The sequence below is a fragment of the Fukomys damarensis genome, unplaced genomic scaffold, assembly GCF_012274545.1.
Source record: "Fukomys damarensis isolate Sample0158 unplaced genomic scaffold, DMR_v1.0_HiC HiC_scaffold_39, whole genome shotgun sequence".
NCBI lineage: Eukaryota > Metazoa > Chordata > Mammalia > Rodentia > Bathyergidae > Fukomys > Fukomys damarensis.
In genome coordinates this window covers 6,384,664-6,410,219 of record NW_022900951.1, presented here as the reverse complement: position 1 = coordinate 6,410,219, position 25,556 = coordinate 6,384,664, and the positions used below count along the sequence as shown (strand labels likewise).

Genomic DNA, 25,556 nt, shown 5'->3' with positions numbered 1-25,556 from the left:
CACCCTGTCCCCTGCAGACATGAGGAGATACTCAGATCACAGCGTGTGCCGCACTTCTGTGACCCGGACCTGGCTTCCAAGCTTGGTCACACACTCGCCACATAGCAGCTCATCTACTATGACAGGAGAGGACACGGGGCCCAGAGAGGCCAGCTCACCTGTTCAGGAAGTGACAGGGGTGGCTTTGCACCGGGCCAGTTGGCTCTGTGCTTTTGGAGCACCGAGTGCCTCTCGTATTAGGAGACACTGCAGTGGCAGGTGGAACCCAAGAACAGCCCTAATCTCACTGCCCCGTGTGAACTCTTGGCCCTGTGTCCCTGCAGTTCCTTCCCCTGAGCAGGTGGAGCCTGACCCGCTCCCTGTGACTCTGGGTTCGGCCGTGCTGTTCTTTGGCCGTGGAAGGTTAGCAGGTGTGAAATGACCAAAGCCAGGACAACAGCTTTATGACTGGGATTGCTCTCTGGTGCCTCACCGGGGACATGGCCCAGGCCAGACTGGTACTGCTAGGAGGAAAGTGAGAGGCACATGTCCCAGAGCCCTGCCTGGATCAGCCAGTCATCTGCCAACTCAAGAGGCAAATAAGTACTCTGTACTGTACACTGCTGTGAGGTTGTAGCTTTTTGTTACGCGACATTATTGAGACAAGCGCTAACTGATACACCCTGTGTCCCTGACACTATTATAACTACAAACCAAATGGTTTTAAGCCCACTTGCAAGTTCTAAGTAGATAATCAGCACTAGGGCTTACTCCAAATGGTTTAGTGATCTGACACATTCTGAAGATACCCTGAAGGTGGGGCCTGCTCTGGCTGTGGCCATGGGACACTTTGACACTTCTGTCAGTTACTTCTAGTTACCTGGCAGGATGGTACCCACTTTTTGGCCTTTGGCCCTGGATCCTCCAGTGCCGCGCAGTCCCCCAAACAGGGGGACTCGGACCCCAGGGCTCAGGAGGACCAAAGCAGAGCTGAGCTGTAGTTGCCCCAGGGCCTTCCGATCCATGCAGCCATCTCCCAGGCTGATGAGACCAGTGAGGAGTCCTTGTACCTTGATGTTAAAAGCTGAAGGAGAAGTGAAACACACTGGACAAGGAGATTCCCAGTTAATATCCGAGGCCCATAGGTCAGGGATTTGTCTCCGTGGTTCTGCTGCCTCCCTCGCATGTATCCCAGTTAATATCCGAGGCCCATAGGTCAGGGATTTGTCTCCGTGGTTCTGCTGCCTCCCTCGCATGTATCCCAGTTAATATCCGAGGCCCATAGGTCAGGGATTTATCTCCGTGGTTCTGCTGCCTCCCTCGCATGTATCCCAGTTAATATCCGAGGCCCATAGGTCAGGGATTTATCTCCGTGGTTCTGCTGCCTCCCTCGCATGTACAAGGAGCCGAGTTTGATCCTTGGTACCAAAAAAAAAAAAAAAAAAGCAGCAGCAGCAAGCACAATATGAGGCCGAAAGGCTGAGGCAGGAAGATCACTTCAAGTTCAAGGCCAACCTGAACTACATTGTGAGACCCTGTCTCAAAAGAAAACTCTGGTAGGCCCACCCCTTTGGGCACCAACACAGCAGTGTTCTTCCCCTCAACACCCATGAACAGGAGAAAGAGGGCCTTTCTGAGGCTCCTAGATGAAAATTGAAGCCCACTGGAAAAGTGAAGAAAATCTGTGATACAGGCACAACACACCACCATAGTTGGAAAGTCGGAGGGACCAGCACCTCACATCAGAATCTGGTCTAACTTCAGGGGAAAGACAGCTGGAACCTGCAGTTAGGAACCTTGCAGCGTTCAACCCAGGAGGAGGTCAGAGATCTCAACCTGGGCCTTGCAGCCAGAAATCAGCCTGAACCTCAGAGGACAGCTGATGGCTTGCTGAGATTAACTTAGATCAACACTCCTGCCCACGCTATTGTATCAGCAGAGATATACCCTGAAGGAGGCCCTCTATTTCTATTTGTATTTTTAATTTTCAAAGTAATATTTTTCTTTTATCTTTAATCATTAAAATTTTTTAATTTATCCTTTTTTTTTTGGAGACAGTGTCTCACTATGTAGTTGAGATGGACCTGGAACTCCCTGTGTAGCCCAGGCTGGTCTTGAACTCACAGCAATCCTCCTGCCTTAGCCTCCCAGGTGCTGGGGTTACAGGCGTGCACCACCATGCCCAGATATTTATCTTTTTCTTTTCTCAAAATTTTCCTTTTAAGCTGGGGATTTAGCTCAGTGGTTCCACCGCCTGCCTTATACGCTCAAGGACCCGAGTTTGATCCCCAGTACCAAAAAAAAATTTTTTTCACTTTTATCTTTTTTCTTCTTTCTCCCCCCACCTTGATCTTCATTTCTCTCCCTTTTGTTCCTGTTTCTAATTTGAATTTATTTTCTTTCTTTTCCTTTTCTTCTCTTTTTCCTTCTCTCAAATGCCATTAGTTTTAAGAGAAAATGATTGGTCTCTAGCCTCCCTACTGCTGTTAGTTTGTTCTGTTCTTGTATTTTGTTCTGTCTTCTCTTCAACAGCTCCCTAGAGTTTGTAAGATTTTCCTGTGTCTTCTGACCACATTTCTAACCTCTCTCTATCCTATCTATCCCTCCCTCCCCAACTCCTTCTAAATCCCCATCCTGAAGGGTAAAAGTTGCTATATTGAAGAGCTTATTCACCAAAAACATATTTTGGGCTGGTCCTCGATTTGATTTAACTCACACAATTAAAGGTGATAGATTAGTAACTACCACAAATTGTCATTTTCTAAGTTGTACTTGAAGCTACTGTGTCGCTGATCGTATCACTTGGGCTAAGGTGCTGTGATTGATCTAATGAGTTTTCCTCCCTGGTAGAATGAAAATGAGATTGCCTCAGAGTCATTAAAGACTCAAAACGTAAAGACCAGCTATATCTGGAAGATCGAAGTATTAACCCAGGAATTAAACCAAGGACAGTACCAACAACAAAGACAGAAATGAGAAAACACTTAAATAAGACACAAACACAGACTTCCACCCCACCAAAGGTAAACTCTGGGGTAAGTGAGGTGGAAAAGTCTGACAGTCAACCATCTGGACACCCTGAATTGATAGCACAATAAGTAATAAAACCGATGAGGCTGTAGAAAAATTCAAAACAGAAATAATTTCCCAGATAACTACAGAGATGGTAAGAAGAATGAAAGACATGATTAGAGACTCTAGAACAGAAGATTAAAAAAACAAAATAGATGAGCTCAGGACCATGATGGAAACCACGAATGCCCAGCATAGGAAATAAAAGGAAACCTTGAATGCCCAACATAGGAAAGAAATGGAATCCATGAAACAGATTCAAACAGATATCCAGGAGATTAAAAACTCTACAGAAAGCATTCGCAGCAGAATGAACACATATGAAGACAGAATTTCAGATACAGAAGATAGGATTGCAGTCGGTGACCATGAAAAGAGAGATCCCTTAAAAAAAAAAAAAAGAGAGTAAGGGATGATGAGAAATCAAAGAAGATACCCTGAAATCCCTCCCCCGTTTTTGTAGTAGTTATTGAACCTAGGGCTTTGCATTCATGTGCTCCACCACTGAGCTATACTCCTAGCTCTGACATTTTGATTTTCTTTAAAAAGCTGTAATATAGGTAAATCAAAGATCCATTCCTTTCACTTGAAGACACAGTATTTATTTTGTTGAAATCAAACAGGATGCTCTGTTGATCAGTAAGTGGAAAGTGTCAAGCGTGAAGTTTGCACACAGTTGAAACAATATGCTGCAGGATACAGGCTGTACACATCCCAAGTAAGAGAAGGCCCACTCTGCAGACTTCCACAGCTTTGTTAGGACGGGGCAAGAATCAGCCACCACCTCTGAATGCCCAGGGCTAACTGGTAGCACCGTATTTGTTTTAATTCAATAATACCTTTGTGTACTGAGTTATGTACATGGAGACCACTGGAGTCTTCCATTCCCTGTGAACCAGACATTACAGAGGCAAATGGAAAACCAGATGGGAAGGTCGTGGAGAAGTGTACTTGGCTAAAAGGTCACCAGAGCACCGTATGTTACTAAATACAAGACAGAGTCCAAAAAGACACGTAAAGGCTGACGCGCAGATTCGATTATTTGCATTTTACACGTGTATTATTAAAACGATCACAATACTGGATTTGAAGGGAAAGAATCACGGATCAAAAAAAATTGCCTAAATTATCAACAAAATAATCAAGTTACTTGTGAGGTCTGTGGACAGCCAGCGGCCATGTTCCCAGCAAGGGGCTACCAGGGGAAAAGGAGGAGGGAGCTGCTGCGGCACAGTCACACATTTCAAGTGAGGAACAGCTCACCCGAAAAGGCAGGAGCACCTCTGAAAGGCACTCGTCCTTTCAGCACTGGGCAGCTGCCGAGAGTAGGTGTCATCACCAGTGGGACTGAAGGTGCTCGATCGGACCGGGCTGTAGGAAAAACTTCACATCCACGGGGTGCCTCTGTGTCAGGGTCAGGAAGTGAGCTTGTGTGCGTGTGCACATGTGTGCAGATGAACACATATTTCAGGAAGGCCGTGGTTCCTGCTAACCGAGGAAAAAAACTCACCACACCTGCTAGAACACCCCTTACAGCAGTGAGGGAAATGAGGAACAAATATTACATACACATCCAGTTACCTGAGGGATGACTAAAGCCATGAACCATGGCTCTCCTTAGATGAACTTTTTCCAGCAACACATGTGACCTATGACTATTAGGTGAAAATTGGCAGTTCACAACCAGTTCAGCAGTAGCAGGACACTGTTGCCTATGCATATCTGCCACGCCCATTAACTTCTTTGGTGAACTGTTCAAGTCCATTGCCCTCTTTTTAGCTGGACTGTTCATTTTCCTAACGGTGGGTTTTCAGAGGTCTTCATACATCCTGGGTTCAAATCCGTTGTCAGACATTCCTAACGGTGGGTTTTCAGAGGTCTTCATACATCCTGGGTTCAAATCCGTTGTCAGACATGCAATATGCAAACACTTCTGGTCAGTGTCCAATCGCCAATGGAAACCGCAGCATGATGGTGTTATTTAATGAGTTAGTCTCTCTTTAGAGTCCTGCCATTTCAACCCCCACCCAAAGAGGCACAGAATCTTTAAACTCTAGAGAAGGAAAAGGTCAAGTTTAAGCACTAAGAGAGTCCACCAGGCCCCTAAAAAGGCAGAGGAAAGCTCTTACAGTACAGGGAATGTGGTCCTGGACATTTGGGGACAAACTTGGTGGCAAAACAGACAGAAAATCTAATGATCACGAATGAGTGAATGTGCGTAAGATTAATGTTCTGGGGGAAAAGAAACTAGAAAAATATTCCATCGGTCTCAGGAAATAAATAGCTAACAAGCACGTAAGTACTGCCACACACGTAACAAAGTACACTTACTTGGCCCAGTAACATCGTTTAACCTCTGATGCCAGGCGAGAAGGACCACAGTGCTCTGTCCATCGTACGTGTGTTCTAAAGCATGCACATCACTTATTTAGTGGCACTTTTAATCTTAGAGCGAGTGCACCCAACATATAGGCTGTCCGTTCTCTGGCTGGTTTTCAACTACTAGGAAACCATTCGCCTCTCCTACAGGTTAATCAATGATCATTGTCATCATGACTTTGCTGGGTCAGGGAACATGATTATAGGGTAGAGATGACGGACACTCATGCTGAGGGTGTGGCAAGGACAAAACCCAGCAGCCCATGCCCAGATGGATCCCAAGGAAAGATGTGTACCGGGGAGTCCCTCTCATGCATCCTGAGGACGTTCTTGGTGTCTTCCCACACGGCTGGCTTGGCATCCGATGGAGGAACAGCGGCCCTACTGCTGACGATGACAGTCTGTAAGTCCCACAGCCCTGGCATAGTGAGTCCATGGGGACCACACCAGCCACTGCCTGGCATCTCGTGTAGTCATGTGTGAGGGAAACTGCTCCATCCCAAAGGGAAACTAAAGGTTCATTAAGGGATCCCACGCACGGGGATGGAGCTCCAAGGCTGTGGCTGCCCTCTGCCTGGCTGACTTGCACTTACTTGCCTCTTTCGGGCTGAAGGCTGTCGAGCAGGCACTTCAGCTGCTCTTCTCCCAGGTGGATTTTGTCCTCCAGCTCCCGCTGCTCGATGATGAGGGCCGACTTCATCTTCACAAAGTGCTCGTAGTCTGCCAGGCTCTCCTCGCTGAGGTACGCGGCCAGGATGTCAAACACGATGCGTTCACGGCGGTCCAGGTTCTCTTTGAGTTCCTTGGCATCCTCGTGCTGCTGGATGAGGACTCTCTGCTTCTCCAGCAGCGACTGCTGTGGGTAGGCAGAGACACGAGCCTGTTAATGACCTGGACAAAGGCAGAGGCCAGGACCAACCCCTGAAAATGGGTCAGGGCTGGGGGCTACTCCCACAGCTGTCCATTAGATGGGCTGTGGAAATCCTGATGTCACCTGAGACAGGATGGGACCCAGACAGGGGTGTGGATGGCAGATGCTTTGTGGCTGCAGCAGGCTCCTGGCCCAGCCCGCCCAGAAGCCATGCATGGAACCCCTGGGTTTCTTCACACTGTCCTGGCCTCCTCCTCTACCACCTGCCTTGAACAAACAAACCGTGGTGAGCAGCAAAAGCAATGAGGAGACCAGAAACTACAGAATTTGCAGGTGCTCAAAGGAGCGAAGGATTTGTGGATGCTGTTGGCGTCTAAGCCCTTTCCATGACGATGCTATGGGAAGGTTGGCAAGAGGGAAATTCTAGGGCAGAATGTCTCAACCTCCTGACAGAGAGAACTTGTGGGTGCAGTCACACAGGAGGACATAAGACAGAGCAGAGGACAGGACGGTGACAGGATGGTGTGTGAGTGTCTGGGGATCGGCCCCCCTACGCAGGTTCTGTTCTGGGGGTACCAACAACCCTGTTCCCAGCACACGAGACTCACACTCTCTCTTCTCATACAGCATCCATCTCACTGCCTTACTTAATCCAAGGTGAAGGAAAACGAGGAAAGGAAGGGATGGGCACAGTGTCCTCATGTGCAGGCTGGAAGGTGCCAGGCATTCAGTTCCTTAGCTCAGGATTCTTTCTTCGCTGTGGGGCCTTGCCCAGGGAAGCAGAAGCCCACGCTCTGCCAGTGGGCTTCCCCTCATCTTCTTCAAGGTCCTGATTTCCGGCCGAGCCCCAGGACAGCCGCTCTGCAGCCACGGGGCACGTGCAAGGGTACGCAGCACTTTGCAACACGCCAGGCACGGAAGGGGGGTCAGTGAAGCACAACTAGTACCACTATCACCAAGGAGCGGCCGGAAACTGCAAGTGCCTTCGGAGTACCGCTTCCGCGAAGTGCGGTGACCACGAAACTTCCAGAGGCCCACTTCAGAGGAATACCTACCTTGGTTTTCAGTGCGAGTGAAACAGAGAGACGAGATAGTGTCATGGAAAGAAGCCCGGGCTGACCAATTTCTTCCAATAAAGAGAGAGATAAGATGTTTTCTGGTTCTGGACATTCAACTCTGTTTTCGAAAATCTACCAGAGCCACCAGCACCTGGCAGCCACAGAGAAGACAGAATGTGTATGCGCGCGCGTGCGTGCGCGTGTGTGTACATGCGTGTGTCACAATAAGTGAGCACTTTCAAGGCCTACTATGTGTAAAGAACAGAGTGAGATGTTTTTCCAACAATATTTGACCTAGGAGTAAAGTATTTTGCATATAACTACACTGAAACAGACCCGCTAAGGAGTATGTCAGCTCAGGAGTAGAAGCAAAGTTGGACAAGCCCTTTGACCCTGTCTAGATGGCTAAGGGCAATCAAGTTACATTATAGTGGCAACAGTACTAAAATGTTCTCTACCAATGATTACGTCTGATTTTTCAGAGGGGGATGAGCTCAGTCAATGGACTGACACACGATCAAGTTCAAAGGAAGCCTGTGTTCTAGGAAGAGACACTTGTGAGTAAGGACCAAGGGGAGGGTCTGGAAAGACGTCTAAAGGAGGGAGCAGCCAGTTCACCATACCTCAGCAGCACATACCCCCCCACCCCTCCCCAAGGAAAGAGTGGCCACAGGCACTGACTGTGCCCACGGCATCTACCCTCCAAGCAGCTGCCCTTCCCAGCACCCGGCCTGCCCGTCTGCAGCCACTGTGTGTGTGGTTACCCGGTCACCAGGAGAAGGGCTGTCTTCCAAGTTATTGAGGGCGTTTTCCACCCGGGCCAGGCGGCCCGACAGCGACAGCAGCAGATTCACCACTTTGTCCAAGTCTCCGATGAACATCCGGAACTTGTCGAACTCATTGGGTTTGCAGACGTCTTTCACGATGGCCTCCACCTCGTCCCCCAGTGCGCTGTTGGCCTGGATGTCCTCGAGCAGGCTCTCTCGGGCTTCTCGGAGCACCTGCAGCTTGCGACCGATGCTGTCGATGAGCTCCTGCTGCAGGGATACAGGGCAACACGGAAACACTCGTTAGCATGCCCATGCCTGAACCCCAGTGCCAGTGCTCACGTGCCTCCTGTGTCAACTTCTGCGCAACAGGATGAACTTTTTTTTTTTGCATTAAAGGCAGTGAGCCCAGGGAAGGCTAAGTTACAACCCCAACCTGAGCCTCCTGCCTCAGCCTCCCACAGCCGGTACTACAGGAATGTGCCATTGTGCTCAGCTGTTAAGTTCATTCTCCACCATCAAATAATACAGAGGACCCTCGAGTTACAATCAGCCTGACATATGAACAACCTGGGTCATGTTAGAAATTCTAGTTTTAACTTATGGCCAAACTCTTGAGTTATGACCTCCTCTAACCAAGCCTGCCTCCTTGCCATGGGACCTATCCACAGCACAAGCCAACAGGTGTTTACCCTCCAGGGTGAGTGCTATAGAAGCAACGGTCGGCAGGGGAGTCGCGTGCTACCTTTGGAGAGCTCAGCCCTATCCGAGACGCTCTTGACTAAAGCAGCTTCACCCAAGAATACCAAGCTTCCTCAGGCAGAGTCCGCGTGGCCTAAAAAGTCAAATAGTGCTCGGGCACACAAACCACAAGGAAGACGAAACCCTGCACGCGAACAGGCAGGTCCATGGAGGACTCCAACACACGGGGAGAGCAAGAGGAGGAGGTTTGCATCCAAGTCGGGACTGGTATTGGGCGAGGATCTGGGTTAGTTCAGTAATGTGCTTCTCCTCCGAATGACAACTAACACGGGGCCATGGTCTCAGCTTGGGGTTTGGAACCAGTTTAAATAATCAATGGATGACAGGCTTGGAGCAGAAGAGACGGAGGCCCCCTTCCGCTCACCAGGACAGAACATCCTTTCCCAACACAGGAGCAACTGCCGTGCAGCACTGGCGCTAAGACAGCTGAAGTCACAGTGTGGGACGAGCTCAGCGTGGCACCCAGGAGGTGCCTGGGACAAGTCTGAGACCGTCAATGTGGACTAGGAATGGCCTGCCCCATTTCATACAGCACAGGCAAATAAGAACCACCATGCTGCCGTCCACATCAGCAGGAAAGGTCTCAGCCTCAGACACAGTGAAAAGAGACTCCCCACCTAGCATTTCTGGAGGCACAGCAAACAGAACAGAGCCAGCGCATGGGGAAGGCCTGTGCTCTCCTCGGGCCTGCCTCCTCTGCCCCTCAGGCCGAGTGCACACCCGGCGGGCCCACAGATGGACGGCAAGCAGTCTGCCGGCGACAGGCGATTAAGACGCACAGTCCTCTCCCTGGGAAGGACCAGATGGGGTTTATAAATTGCTTCGGCTTTTCTAGGTCAGGCTCCAGAGACACAGGGTGGCAAGACATTTTCTTTCCCTACAATTTAAATAAGGAACATGTCTGTACTTCTTTTATGTCCCTCTCTCACTCTTGTGGCGCTGGGGATGGAAGCAGGGCCTTGCTCCTGTCAGGCAAAGGCTGTAACACATTCCTACATCCCCAGCCCTTTTAAAAATGTCTCTCCCCACTCCCTCCTTCCTCCCTTTCTTCCTCTCTCCTTCTGTGTGTGTGTGTGTGTGATGTGTATTTACCTAGCTATCTGGAAAGATTATTTAAATCAACTCCAAATCTCACAGCTGAAAACACAGCCCTATTTATTTTTTTATTTTCATCGTGTGAGACAGGGTCTTGCTATGTAGTTCAGCCTATTCTTGGACTCCCTGTGCAGCCCAGGCTGGCCCTGATCTCATGGCCTGGAACTCCTACCTCTGCCTCCCGAGTGCTGGGATTACAGGCATGAGCCACCACCACACCTGGCTTCATAGCCCCATGTTAGACAGTCATCACGTGATGAAAAAAGCACAAAACACAAACTTTCCAAATCCTCACCCCATGCCAGTCCTAATGAATGAATGCTCCAAGGAATGGAGATACCCACATGGGTACAAGGACCACCAGCAGCCAGTTACTCAGGAGGCCTGCTGGGGTTTTTGGTGGGATGGGGTTGCCAGGTGGAACCAGGGCCTTGCACACAGTAAGCAATGCTCTATCACTGGGGTATATATACCCCAGGCCCTCAGTACGTTTCCTCAGCAATTATAGTGATGAAGATTTCTCATCCGTGTATGAAAACAGGACTTCAGAACCTTACCTGGACAGGGGATTTTGAAACTGGGCAGTCTGAAAGGACTCTAAATTCCTTGACTCACCCAAATTTTTGTTTACTTATTTACTTATTTATTTTGCAGTGCTGAGGGAAAATGTCTCATAAAAATATTTACCCCGTCTTTGCTACAGAGCCATTTACACAGTACAGACCCGCTAATGAATAGCTCAGACCACACAAGAGCGCTAAGCTCCGTCCTTAGCACCACTTACTCTTTGACACAGGATCTCACTAAGCTGTCCAGGCTGGCCCAGACCTTGTCATCCTCCTGCCTCAGTCTCGAGGTAGCTGGGATCACAGGTGTGCGCCCCCATGCCCAGCTTCCTCTGCTTATTTTTCCCACACACACCAGGCTGGGAGAGAAGAATAAGAGTGTGCTGGAGGGACTAGTCCCACGTTGCCTCTCACCTCTCGATTCTGATGGGCTGAGGCTCAGGGGTGGAGCCCTGGACACTTGGCTTCCTCTGACTGGGTGGGACCCAAGTGCACACTTACAGTTCGACTCCAAGCGAAAACCAATGTCTTTTCTCTGTTGGGCCTGTGCCCACGTCTCTGTTCCCCACAAGAAACATAATCCTCAACGACTTCCAATTTAAATGTGTCTACCATATTTAAAATCAATCAATGGTATTTGTAAAAATCACTAATGATACAAGCATCCTTTCAAAGTAATCACTTGCAAAAGGCTTGTCACAAACAAACAAGCAAATCAGCAGTTTTTAAGGATGCTCCTTCCGCCATGGGGGCCCACAGCAAACACAATGCCACCACCTCTTTTCTGTCCCCAGTGCTCATGGCTGAGGGGAACCAAGTCCCCGGGAATAAACCACACACACTGTCCCCGCGCTTGTCTTTGGCCATGCTGCATCCCTCACACACAAACCAGGCGCCTCTGCGAGGTCACGGGTCTGGCCAGCTGACACGTGGGGAGTTACTCTGCACAGTGACCGTCATGGCCATCACCCATAATTGGTCCCTTAGTCCCGTTTTAATGTTATCCCACCCTCTCTTGCCCCTCAGCTCCAGGCCCAGGCCTCTGCTGTTTCTCCTCAGGACCTGTGCATGCATTTGCTCTCCCTCACGCAACAGACCTGTCCAGGGCTTGCCCCTCACATATGTCCTCTTCAGAGCCTCCTCCACAATCGCACCCATTTGTCTCTCTACCCCCTTACCCTGCCCCAGCTGCTCTCACCACTCGACAGAGTACAGCAAGGGTCGGCAGACTCCACCCGTCAAGGGCAGACAGTAAATACTTCAGCCTTTACAACGATCACAGTCATGACTGCTCGATTTTGCTACTGTCCTATGAATGCCACCAGAGTTCATGTGCAAATGAACATGTGTGGCTATGCTTCAATAAAACTTTATTTACAAATGCAAGCAGTGGCCAGGCTTGTTCAGAGCTTGCACTGTACAGGACCTGTGTCTTTGTGTGATGGTGTCCACCACTCCCATGAGTACATGAGCGCCCTTAGAGAAGGTCCTACTCTGTATTCTGTCCACTGCAGGGGCCTCAGGAGCCAGGCTGGGTGCTTAGGAGTTGGACACAGATGCGGTTTAGCTGACAAAGCCCTTTCTTTCATGAGTCTAGGTCTCACTGTGTTGCCCAGGCTGGTCTCAAACTTGTGATCCTCCTGCATTAGTCTCCCGAGTGCTGGGATTACAAGCATGCACCATCACGCCTGGCCTACAGAAGGTACTCTTTGACTGTTGGGTTTATTTATAATCATCACATTAAAGATATTTGAACCTGATATTCAAAGAGGACAGGACAAGTGGCACACTGAAGGTCATATGATTAAGTCCCCTGGATTTCAGCTGGGGGGAGAGACTTCTCTGTTGGACTTAGAGAATGGTACCCAGTGAAACTAATTTGAAATGGATCTTATAGAAAAAAGATGGCAGAGAGACCCCTGTAGAAAGTGAGAACACTGATCAGAGCAGAGAATAAACCACAAGAAAGAGGGCTTGCCAGTATTGCCCTATAGTTCCTTGTCCTACAGGAGAGCCAAATGTAAATGCTCTCAGACATGATGCAGAGCCTGTACAATCTCTTTATTTTAAAATGGGGTCTTGCTTTGTTGCTCAGGGTAGCCTTGACCTCCTGAGCTCAAGTGATCTTCCTGTCTCAGACTCCCAAGTAGCTGGGTCTGCAGGCACAGCCACCATATATGGCTCCAATGTGCGGTTCCAGTTTGGGGTTCCCTTTCCTACCTTCTTCAGGGACAGGTCATGGTCCAAGTCGCTCCCTGAATCCTCTTCAGACTCCTGCTGCTGGCGCAGGTCCTTCATCTTGATTAGCAGTTCCGCCTTGGGGGCGGATGTGCTGTAGTAGGTGGAATTGGTGGCCAGAGACACGGCGGCCGGCACACTTGGCTCCTCTTTCCTGGGTAAAAAAGGTCAGAACTTCAATTAGCTGCAACCATATGCACAGACGCACACTTTGGACCTGCTCCCCGAATTGTGACAAATAAAAGCTGGCCCTAGCAAAAGGATACCAGCTAAGATGAGAGGAGGAAAAGCCGGAGGAGGAAAAGAAAGTAGGTAACAAGGTTAAGAAGAAAAAAAAAAAAAAACAGGGCTGGGGATTTAGCTCAGTGGTGCCCGCATCTAGAAAGCATAAGGTCCTGAGTTTGATCCCTGGTACCAAAAAAAAAACACATACACACACACAAAACCCATAAACCTTGCCACATGGGTGCTCACTAAGTCTGCGTGAGCGGTGTTTACTGTTTGCTTTGCTTCATAGTGCTGGGGATTGAACCCAGGCCCCACACATGCTAGGCGAGCGCTCTACCACTGAGCTACATCCCCAGCCCATGGATGGAGGCGTTTTAAACAAGGAGAGAAATCTGTGCTGCACAGGTACAGCCCAGACTGCACATGGGGAGCTGGGGGCAGGCGGGTAGATGTAGGTGACGCTACAGATGCCGACCCCTTTTACAGGCAGTCTCCTCCGCTCCCCTCATGCCTGGCTCCGTTTCTCCTCTGCTGTCCTTCAGAGAGAAGCACTGCCCTTCTGCCACAGAATGATGCTTGTGGCGACAGAGGCCATGTAATCAGCAGGAAAGATGTTGCTGCACGCCCCTATGTGGCCACATGAGCGCTATTTACAAAAACTAACTAAAACCACTGTGTTCACACAGAGGTCAATATATTGGTTTTTGCCAACAAAATGCACGGCAGTGTCCCTGCAGCAATAATAGGTAGGCTTGGGCCCAGGGGCCACAGTATGCCAACACTTGGTGCAGATGTCTTCCAGTACCACCTCACCTCCTGTTAGTTTGCTTGTAAGACTCAGGCTGAGAGCATGACACCCGGTATCTTCACACTAGAAACGAGGTGCTTCCTCTCCAGTGTACCAGCCCGAGCATCCCTGGCGGGGATGCCAGCTGGCCCCTGGGGCAGGCAATGGCCTCTCCAAGAACCTGTTGTAGGCTCCAAAAAGGAGCCCTGTGGGCCTTGTGCCCATCAGGCTGGCCACAAGCCCAGGACATCACTGCTGCAGACTTTCCTACATCCACCAGGCGCCAAGGTCATCATGTCTGTAGCCCTGACCTCGCTCTAGGGGCACTGGCAGAAAAGCCGCAAGCACTGGGGGCTCCTGTGAAGAAAGATCTGGCCCACTCAGAGACAGCAACTGTGCAAATCCACAGACAGATACGCTCTCCTCCCTGCCGAGCTCAAGGGATGTGGGCAGAGTCCAGAACCCGCTAGAGGGCAGCATCTACTCACTTCTCCTCTGTGGTCCTGGGAGAGGGGATTTTGGGGAGCAGCTTCCTCCGCTGCTGAGCCTCCTCCAGGAGATGCTCGTCTTTGGGGAAGATCCCCTCCATCAGGTCCATGGTGGTCTTGATTTTCACACTGGGATCCAGGATGTCGGCCAAGGACTTATCCTTGCCCACGATCTCCCTGGCCAGCTCCTCGGACTTCAGGTCCTCTGCAGTCTTCTCTTTGGTCTTGGCATAGCTGAGCCTTGGAGGGGAGGCACAGGCGTCCAGCGCAGGGGCCGTGGGTGGCTCGGGAGGCTGGGGTGCAGGCGGCCGGGATCGCTGTGGGGCCTCAGCCTCAGGGCCCTGCCGTGTGTACACACAGAAGCGGGAGTAGCTCTGCTCTGACGTGCTCAGCGTCTTGATCTGGTCCCGCTCCAGCCCGCTGGGCAGTGCGGGCAGCTCGGCCGGGGGTGCCAGGCTCTGGCGACTCTCCTTCTCGGGCTGGCTCTCTGAGTGCACGATCTTGATGGGCACCATCTTCACCGTGGTGTTGTTGTCCATCACCCGCTCAATTCTGGAAGAGACAAGCAAGGCTCTGAAACCCTGAGAGGAACACCGTCCCCTCCTGGGCCCACTCGGTGGGCAGCAGCACCAGGTCCCACATAATCGAGGAGGGTGAGAAGGTGGCCCCATCTGAGCCCGCTTGTGATCTCCCCACCCCCAGGTCAAGCACCTGTGGCTAGGAGGGCACCTGCTGGGTGACCAAGTGACATGGGTGATCAGTCCACACTTACTTCCTTTCACTCTGATCATTAATTGTGCAGACAGTGACAAGTTCAGCCCAGTTAACCTTTCCCAGCTGGCGAGTTTGCAGTGGGGTCAGGGTGGGCTCGGCACCCCGGAGGGCTTCTAATGCAGAGGGCTACGTCTGGCCGAGGGCCCCCATCCATCGCTCCCACTTAGAGGCACCTCATGAGCTGCCCTTTCCTTCCCCCAAGCTACCCCTTGTAAAACATCACACCAGTGAGAAGCTCACGGAGGTACCAGGGCACCCACGGGCTCTGCGTCTCAGTCATGCGTGTGTTAAGAAGGGCACGTGTTTCCTTTTGAAACGAACAGGTCTTGCTGGGTCTGGTTGCAGAGGCCTGTAATCCCAGCACTGCAGAGGCTGAGGCAGGAGGATCACAAGTTCAAGGCCAGCCTGGACTATCCAGTGAACTCAAGGCCAGCCTAAACTACATAGTCAAGACCCTGCCTCAAACCACAACAAAGCAAATTTCTTGGTGAAAGGGCCAGGCTCGGAAGCAGTCATAGGGAAGTGAGAAAAAATGAGAAGAGACCACCTAGTCCACACCACAGACCCTGGCCTGGGCCAGCTCAGATGTAGGGAGACTAAGCCAGGGCTGTCAGGACTGGCTGATTTCCGGGACACAATGAGGGAACACGGCCCCCTGCTGGCCCGGGAGGGGGGAAAAAATAAGCCCAAACTCAGGAACCAAAAGAGATGGACCCCGTGCCGTGTGGCCCAAGGGAAGCTATGGTAAACAGCTGATGAACAACATTAGTTTCTAAATGAAATGCTGGTTTCCACCCCTTCGGTGTACTACTGAGAGGAGTGCTGGACGGCCTACCTCCTCCCCAGGGTGTGTGCAATGCTAAAATGAAATGTTTTGTGTTTTCTTCACGCTCTCTGGGAGATATATTAAGAGCTGATATGTTTTACCTGGGCATTCGCATACGGTCCTTCCTTACAAATAACTTTTAAAAAGTCTACCTCTGTGGAAAATCCTATTTCGATGTACTGAACTTAAAAAGGCAAACCCTGCCATCTTATCCAAGGAAGAACAAATAAACAAAAACCTTTGAATTCCCTTCTTTCTATACTTAGAAATCCTAATCACCTAGTATTGAATGTTAACTCAGATTGAATTTTTATCTTTCCTCATTTGTGGAGAAATTTGATTTCTAGTGAAAGGAAGTGTAACAGGAAAAATTAAGCAACAAAAACAAATCATACAGGTTAACATGCATTTTCTAACATGTCACCTCTATCTATCTATCTATCTATCTATCTATCATCTATCTATGTATCTATCATCTATCTCATCTATCTATCTAGTTAGCTAGCTAGCTATCTAATCTGCCTGTGGTGCTGGGGATGTGCACTCCAACACTCCAGACAAGAACTCCACCACTGAGCTACATCCCAGGCCTTCTCTGTTCATTTCTATACACAAAGTGACCTCTCATCTCAAAAATGGTCAAGATAGGGGTCAGGGGTTAGCTCAGTGGTTCCTGCCTCGAAAGTGCAAGGTCCAGAGTTCAATCCCTGGTACCACAAAAAAAGGTCAAGACAGGACTGGGGATTTAGCTCAGTGGCGACACTGCCTGCCTTGTAAGCACGAGGACCCATGTGCAATCCCTGGTACCCCAAAAAAGTCAAGACTTCCACCTTAAAAAAATTTGATGCACCTCTGCCTGGAGTAAGATCAAAAATACAGGCAATCAGACCTTCCTGCTTCCAGATCTCACCACTTCCTAATCAGAAAACTGGACCAGGAGGGATGGAGGAGGAGGGCCTTGCCACCCTGGCCTGCTATGAGGTGACGCAGCTCCTCCCAGAGCACAGGCCTCCCTGCAGGTCAGTGGACCCCATCTCGAAGTCGAAAGGCCTCCCCTATCACGCCACCACCTGCAGCCCCACCTGCCATGCTGGGGCTCCCGAGCCACATGGTCCAGTGGGAAGCTGTGCCAGCGCACAGTAGTGAAATCCTGTAGGAGGGTCCTGCCTGCTCTGTGCTCACTCACTCTTCCAGACATCGAAACAAAAGAATGTACCTCAGAAGAGTTCTGAGGGCAATCAAACCTCCACCTCTAGCTTATTTTTTTTTTTGAATGGGAGTGGAGGGAGAGAGGGAGGAGAGAAAGAAAAAGAAAAGAAAGGAAGGGAGGATGAGGGAGAAAGAGAGAGAGAGACAGAGAGGGAAGGAAGGAAGGAAAAGAGACAGAAAGGAGGGAGGGGAGGGGAAGCCTTTAGCCACAGATGGTATGGAAGTTACCTGTGAGACTAGGGTATGTGATTTCAGGGAAGAGTACAAAGAGTCTGTCAGTAAGGAGAGACTTCCCCTTGTCCAAATACATTGTGATGCAGTCCAAGCCAGCCCTGAACTCGACAAGTAACCTAGGCCATGAGACCAGACTCAAACTTGCAATCCTCCCCCACCAGCCTCCCAAGTACCTGACATTACAGGCATCCACCAGCATGCCAACCTGGCTAGCCTTTACCTTAAAAGAAAGAAAGAGGGAGGGAGGGAGGGAGGGAAGGAGGGAAAGAAAAGAAAGCAAGAAAGCAGAAGAACTGGGGATGTAGCTCAGTGGCACCATGCCTGCCTGGCAAGTGCAAGGTCCTGAGTTTGATTCCTGGTACCAGAGGGGGGGGGAAAACGCATAGGGAAAAAGGAATAGAAAAATACTGGCCATAATGCAAACACCAACTTCACTTAGGCCAGACCTGATACTGATCGTAACTATTAAATGAGTTAAAAACACACCCCCACCCCACCCCACCCATCTGCAGACACCTGTGGGTGACACAGATATAAATGCATTCAGAGTGAGGGAGAGGGACGGTCAGCCTCCGAGGGCACGGGCAACCCCACTGAGTCAGAGCTCCCCCGGATCCCCAGAGTCCGGCTTCTCCTCCAGGACTGGCCTTCCACCCAGTCCTCCCAGGAAGAAAGCGCAAAACCTTGCTTGCAGAGCCAGGGTACACAGGATGCCCCTGGGAGCCCAATACCTTGTCGGATGCTCAAACTGAGTTTGACCTGGTACCAGAGGGGGGGGAAAACGCATAGGGAAAAAGGAATAGAAAAATACTGGCCATAATGCAAACACCAACTTCACTTAGGCCAGACCTGATACTGATCGTAACTATTAAATGAGTTAAAAACACACCCCCACCCCACCCCACCCATCTGCAGACACCTGTGGGTGACACAGATATAAATGCATTCAGAGTGAGGGAGAGGGACGGTCAGCCTCCGAGGGCACGGGCAACCCCACTGAGTCAGAGCTCCCCCGGATCCCCAGAGTCCGGCTTCTCCTCCAGGACTGGCCTTCCACCCAGTCCTCCCAGGAAGAAAGCGCAAAACCTTGCTTGCAGAGCCAGGGTACACAGGATGCCCCTGGGAGCCCAATACCTTGTCGGATGCTCATCGTGGATGAGCAGGGGGGGCTTGTCCGTCAGCTTCTGGGGTGCAAACTGAGGTGACGGGGAGCGAGACGTCTCCATGGCGGAAAGCTGCGGAGGCTGGAACTTGGATGAGGGCTGTGCTTCTGGTTGAGGACAAGGGGTGTCCTCTTTCACATGCTGGTGGTCACAGGCAGCGGAAGCCTTCAGGGTGCCATGGGGCTGGGCACTGCTGAACCCAGAGGGGCTGCGGGAGAGGGCCGGGCAGGTCACAGCAGTATTCAGGGGTGCAGCTGGCAGGTCGGCCGGGTGTGCATCTGCGGGAGCTGAGATCAGGGCTCTGTGCTTCCTGGACTCTCGCTTGGGCGGTGGAGGCCTCTGCGGGGCTGGCCTCTTGAGGGGTGCAGCGGCGCTCACTGGACACGAGTCCTGTCCCTGAACCAGCAGGGGCGAGGGGGCACCCTGCCCTCGTTTTCCCAAGTCTGCGGGCCTATTCTCCTCTGAGTACCTGTAATCTCGGGGCAGAGTCCCTGCTCGGCCCCGGCCCTCCCTGGGCAACTCAGGGGCTTCCTGAGTTGGGGCTGTGCCACACAGCGAGGACAGGGGCTGTGCACTCTGCTTCTCCGGGTCCTGCTGTGCTGCTGGGCTGGCCCCGGGACACTGGGCATCTGCTTGTCTAGATGAAGAATGAACAAAAATCAGCTGCGGGTTCCAATGGACACCTTCCCCTGCCTGGGTCTAGACCCACACCTTGACGATCCCTCTAGGTCACCTGAGGGACGTAAATCCGTACACGCTTCCTCAGACCTGTATCTCCACGGCCACTCCTAAAGCCAGGTGGCATTCCTAGCACACACCAGGCAAGATGCTGTATGTGGCGAGTTATGCAAGGGACCCAAAGCATGAAAGACTCATGCACACACGCATGCACGTGCACACACACAAATACACTGACCGCATTCTTTCAATTTAAAAACTGCACAAATTTGTAGAAAACCATGTGGAAATCTACAGCTATAGTCAGAACTATTGGTTCAAGTTGCAGTATTTTCATATTTCTCCTAGGAAACCGCCATAGAAACCAGGGTATGCCTTCCTTTTCTTAGATGGGCTGCAAGTCAATCCAGTCATCTTTAAAATCCAGTATCGAGTTAGGACAAGAAAAGGGCCACTTCCTGTGGAAGCAGTTACAACTTGTGGATCTTCTCCGGACTTTATCACACCACATATATGCGCACACACTTACATAGATGTGACGTGCACAGACTTCACGTGTGTGCTTATCCATGTCACTGCTAAAGTGCTTGGGCTACAAACTACGAAATGTGCACAAATCAGCCAGCTGCACTTTTGGCTGCACAATGCTTCCTCCAGCCCAAAAGGTAACAAAACAAGCCTCTGATTTAAGATAAGAACGATTTTGTCATTTTTTTTTTTTTAAAAGGACACATTAAAAAAGCACACGTAAGTACTGGAGTAAAGCACTTGCCTAGGATGCACGAGGCCCTGAACTCAATTCCCCAGGAGGAGGGCACAACAACTCATCAACAGAATCCCAGACGAGGGCAGCAAATGGAGACCCACGCAGGAGACAAACACAAGCACAAATAAGAGATGCAACCTAGTCAGTAAGAAGGAGAAAACAGGCTGCCCAGCCATACCCAGGCCACAAGAGTCTCAGCCCGAGACTGCCCCTGCCTCTGAACTCATGCCCCGGCACAATCTGGAGACAGCCCGTGATGGTCTGGGTGCCATGGGTGGGATCTGCAGCATTGGGGAGAGAGCACCTGGGCGATGCCAGTCTTTACGTCCTGCTGGTTGGGCACTCCCTCCAGGTCATGTGTGCTCCAGCACAGAAGAGGCCCGAGCATCCCCATCACCTAAGTATCCATCACCAGCATCCATCACCTAGAGCCAGGCCCACGAAAGCCCCGAAGCTCTGGGTTCACACATATGGGCTGCACAGCATACACGTAATTACAACCCGGTGAATTACGGGAAAGCTCAAGCTCACCCAGCAGAGACGACCTGGTGCCCTGTCGATCGGATTGTGAACAACCCAATGACAGGTGCCCAGGCAGGGCACGCATTCCCAAATCCAGAAGCCTAACACCTCCACTCTGTTCCCTGCCCCTACGCTCACCGCGCTGCTTCTTGCCCCGCTAGTGCCACTTCTTTCATTTCTGCTGGCACAACCCGCTCGCTCTGAGCATACCTTGCCCTGTGAACTTCAATAAACGTAACTGCACTTCTTCTTTACCGTTGTGTCTGCAACTTGCAATTCTCTGCTCACTGCGCACAAGAATCTGGAGTCTATCTCCCAGGAACCCATCACCTGTTCTATCGATAGCACCAAGCAGAAGAACTCGAGGAGATACCAGGCCAATGCACAGAAGCTTCATCTCTTGTGTGCGTTCAGTGGATACTCACAGATACATGTAGCTGAAGTCTGATCAAAAAAACTCGGATGTAACAACGAATGGCTTAGAAAACAATACCCAACTGAGTCACTGCCTAGCTACAAGACAGAGGATGACACCAGCATACTGTCAAACTGGCGATGGATTCTGAGAAGTGCAACTCAGGACACTTCAGAAAGCAGGAGTGCACCGGACTTATTTTCCTCCTCTCAAAACTCTGAAATTTAGCATCCACAGACCCCTCTGAAGGTACCTGGCACCTCCCTGTCATTTAACAGCTGTCACGCTGTATTAACAGAAAATCAAACGAGCTTCAATTTTGGGTAAAATCTAAGCGCCGTTGGTCACTTGCATGCAGGCATGATTTGCAAAGGGTCAAAAAATTGGGAATCGACCCGAGTTCATTCCCCGGTACCCCCCCCAAATTTGGGAATCTGGGGTTCCTCTGGGGTCATGTTCCAATCTTGTATCTAACAGGTTCCAAGACAGCTCTATATAGATAACACGTGCACATGGCACGCAGTACACCTTCAGACGGACACTGATGCTGTGTACGTGTGTAGGTGTACATGCTGGACAAGTGTGCTGTGTGTGCATGCACAGGTGTGCTTGCCGTGCCATGCCTGCATTGCGTTGTATGTGCGTGTAGTGCAGACAGAACAAAGGAGTTGAGGAAATCACTCCCCATCCACCCACTTGAGCTTGAACAGCACCCTAGGGTCACTCCTCCTTCCGCTGTCCTAAGAGGGGTAGAGAATAACGTAACAAAAAACCCAAGCAGATCTTTGCTACTGCAGTTGAGAATATATGGCACTAGATCTCCTGGCCTGATCTGCAGTCATCTTCACCTTACTCAGACCTTATTAAGGTTTCATGAATATGCACTGCATCTCATAAATATAATTAAGAGCAGAGTGAATTCTGGGACAGATGTGTGTATGGAGAGCTCCTGGGACGACAGAGTATCCTGTCAATCACACTTAGAAACTCAGTGGGCGGTGCCTGGGTGGAGATGCATATTCTTTAATCTGTGTGCCGTGTCCTGTGTGCAGTATACAGTGCTTTTACTTCCCTGTGATCCCAGCACCACTTTTCTGTTCATGCCATATTTTTGTCAGCATGGACTTGCCCTGAGCACAATTTCTCATGGTCTTCAATAAACGTAGCTGCCTTCCACTTGCCACCGGCTGTGCCTGCCTGTAATCCACTGCTCACTGTACACAGAAGCCTGGATTTTACCTGCTAAATTCATCATAAGGTAACATGTGTGTAGCATAGGTGTCTGTGTTGTTCTATATATAACATATGTCTCCGCTTATATGTATGTAAGAATTAAAAAAAACAAAACAAAAACAGAAGGAAGGAGCAGGTCCAGAGACAGACAAAGCAAGAGAAGCAGATGACTTAAGGATTTTGTGTATCCACCAAGTGCCTGGGCAGGGAGGAAAGCCACACAAAGAATATGTGAAAGGCAGCTGTACCCAGGATCCTGGCAACTGATATTTAGGCTGGATCCCTTGTTCATTCTCATGCAAAGCATGCCAATAACAGGTTACCAGGGACAGAACCCCAGCTCTGAGAGGGGAGAGGTCCAGTGTGCCAGGCAGTCTCCTGCCAGGCAGCAGAGGTTCCAGCAGCCTATGTGTTCAGCAGAGCCCAGCCAGTCTCCTCGCTGGACTAATCATGGCTGCAGGACTCAGGTGCCGAAGGGTCCCTAACAGGACAACATGGCCAAACAAAAGGCATCTGAAGAGGACCAGCCTTTAGGAAGGGCTGCCTCTGATGCTGCCCATTGCTCAGCATGGTATCAGAAACCACTGTCAGGGAAAAAGGTCAACCGCTCTTGAAATCCATCATCATCGCTAATAATTCAAATCCTGCTATGGGGCCAGCTAAAGCAACTAATGCATGGTTTTCCAAACATCAGAGGCAGCCGTTTTATTTCCAGGCTCCATCTGTTCACACACTCTCCCTTAAGACCATGGACTCATTTCTCTGGGTCTCTTTTCCGCTCTCTGAGGCCACATCTGGGCACAGCTGGTTCTGTACCACTGAAGCCCTCAGCCTCGCCAATTCTGCCCTGTGCTCTGGTCATGCCCAGCTCTCCTGAGCTCCCCCTGGGCTGGAAGCATCTCCTCAGGTGGCAGGGGTCCGACCCACAGGTACAGATTTATTACACGGCTCAAGCTCCACCTTCACCTGCAGGCCCCTGAGGCACAGAGACAGATGCACCACCCGCTGGCCAAACGCCATGGTGCAGAACATAAAGAGAAGAGCCACATGTTTTTCAAGACACAACCGGCTATATCCTCCGTGAAACAACCAGTGCACAAACATCCCAACAACGCTAAACATTTCTAGACTGCTACATCATCACTCATTAATTCGCTGTTGCTTTGTAAACAGGGTCTACAATTCCTTTCAACATGAAGGACTGGCAAATTCTCAGTCTTTGGCATGACTTCAGGAATATACACCATAAGCCCCTCTCTTCCCGAGAACATTTGGTGTCAACGACAATGTCACAGCCCCACCCAGGCAGAAGGGAAAAACTTCCCAGGCAATGCAGTTACACATCCTGCAAGCACAAAGGATAACAGGAAGCCAAAGTCCAGGTTCGAGATAAGCAGCCTGCCCTATGCAGAAACATCTGCAGGTCCAGACACCCCTGAAGACCACTAGACTTCCTCTGCCCCAGAACAAAAGACTTCCTCCACTCCAGGACAAAATCCCTACTCCTCCCCTACCCAAATTTCCTTATAAAGTTTCCCCTTGCCCAATCCCCCACGGTCAACAGCTTTGTTGCCGCTGACTAGCCTGCACCCAGGCTGGAAATAAAACTTTCCTTGTTACTTCATTTTTGCCTGCTCTGATGGTCTCAAGTCATGCCTCGGTTTACCCTGACAGGATCTCAGCCGCCAGCAAAGCCAGGCTTCCTCGAACAAGGAAGGTAAACCATTCCATAGCTCAAAAGTCACCTTGAGTTCAACGTCACCAACACGCCTTTAGCATTTATGAAGCACACCGCTAGTTGTGGGTGTAAGTAAACAGAAGTGACTTTGTGAAGTGTAGACTGGACTCAGCTGCTTTCTCGCTACTATGTTTCTACTAAAGCTCTTCTCTTTGCGGCCGCCCCAAACAGGCTCTCTCTTCTTGGATTCTTAATGTCATGTGGGAAAAGCAATTACTTAAGGAAAAATCAGATGTATTTTATTTCTTTGGTGTCTTCACAGACAGATAAAAAGGTCTGCATTTTCCTTGGGGTTTTATTCTTGCTTACAGGGACTTGGATGCCAAACAGTAATAAAGTTGAATTAGATTGACAAGTTATGGGGGCACGGGCTTAAAAGAGCAATTCTACTCATAGATGATCCAAAATCCAATTAACAGGCACTAGCTTCTAGAGGGATTAATGTCCAGTAATAAAAAAAAAAAGTAAGTCTAGATCTGAGCTTATGTCTGTGTTACTTTCACGGCGCATTCTGAGAATCTGTTCCAACTCTTTCCCATATCTGAAAATCTTCCAAAGTGATCCCAAGATTTGGCTCTACTGCCTGGATGAGAAGGCCAGGCCTGGGTGGGGAAAGAACAGGGAGGGGACGAAATGGTCGTGAATCTATTCCCAGGCAAGCCAGATGTCAAGCTAGCACTGCGGATCTATACCTTATAAGCCTTCCTCTCTCAAATTCCTCCTCTCCCACTTCTCTGCCCACTACACTACATTTGAATCTTAGAAGCTCTTCCTGATGTCTGAATCCTTGTCTTGGCATGTTCCTCCCACACTAATAATCATCATCTGCAAAAATGGTGAGAGTGCATGCTCCCGGGCACCAGCCTAAGAGGAACCAGTCCACATTCCTCCACTCATAACAGCTCCATAAGCTCTGGGCCAGGCCGCTTCCCCTGTCATGACTTCAAAAGGCACAGTGCGCGGAACCTCACTCAGGTTCACACGCACACGGACAAGCGTTCCCAGAAGCAACGAAAAAGAGAGACCAGGAAGTCGTAAAATCATAGCATTTAAAAACTCATCAGACTCCCACCATCACCACACAAATATGTACTGTCCCCTCTCTCCCACTGGTGATTTTGAAATTTAGCATCTATCTGTCTTGCCTCCCAGATCAGGGGAAGGTACACGAGAGCTCATATTCAAGTCCCTACTGCTGTCTGGTTTTATAAAGTTTTATTCGAACGTATGTTCTGAAAGAACTCAGTCTTAGTGTATGAGGACAGGGCCCCAAGACGCTAAGAGATGGAAAAGAGAGAGACACAGACAGATATAGGTTTGCACCGAGTACAGTCTGCTGCCAAACTTACTGATGAACATGTGGTCCCAGGCTGCAACAAGACCAGCTCGATCCTAGCAATCTGAGTCACAAAGAGGGGAATATTTACGGGTTAGAGTAAAAGTGACTCTGTCCTAGATGGAATGTATCCGGGCTTATGTCAAGCTAATACGAGAAAGTCAGGCATATGTCTAAAGCCAGGGCTCACACACCACCACAATGGCATTGGTCATTGGTATTATGCTGGGAAACTGCAAGGAAAATGATGTGGGTTACCAAAGGGTTATCATGGAGGCCATGACTCAAAACGCCTGTGGTCAGGTCAAGCTGAATCCTATGCCCGTCTTCCAATTTGACATCACATCCCCAGAATCACTGAAAAAACATCCA

General features: G+C 50.1%; 1 protein-coding gene across 1 annotated transcript in view; it reads right to left on the bottom strand.

The window, feature by feature from the left end:
* Nucleotides 1-4,911: 4,911 nt before the first annotated feature.
* Shroom2 (shroom family member 2) overlaps nucleotides 4,912-25,556 on the bottom strand; it is a 162,145-nt gene continuing 141,500 nt past the window's right edge. The window contains exons 9-13 of the mRNA XM_010618758.3: nucleotides 18,468-19,133; nucleotides 14,291-14,842; nucleotides 12,770-12,941; nucleotides 8,124-8,396; nucleotides 4,912-6,286 (exon numbers count right to left, since the gene is read on the bottom strand). Coding sequence (XP_010617060.1) covers nucleotides 6,020-6,286; nucleotides 8,124-8,396; nucleotides 12,770-12,941; nucleotides 14,291-14,842; nucleotides 18,468-19,133 — 1,930 coding nt within the window. The 3' untranslated portion in view covers nucleotides 4,912-6,019. The remainder of the gene's footprint in view (nucleotides 6,287-8,123; nucleotides 8,397-12,769; nucleotides 12,942-14,290; nucleotides 14,843-18,467; nucleotides 19,134-25,556) is intronic.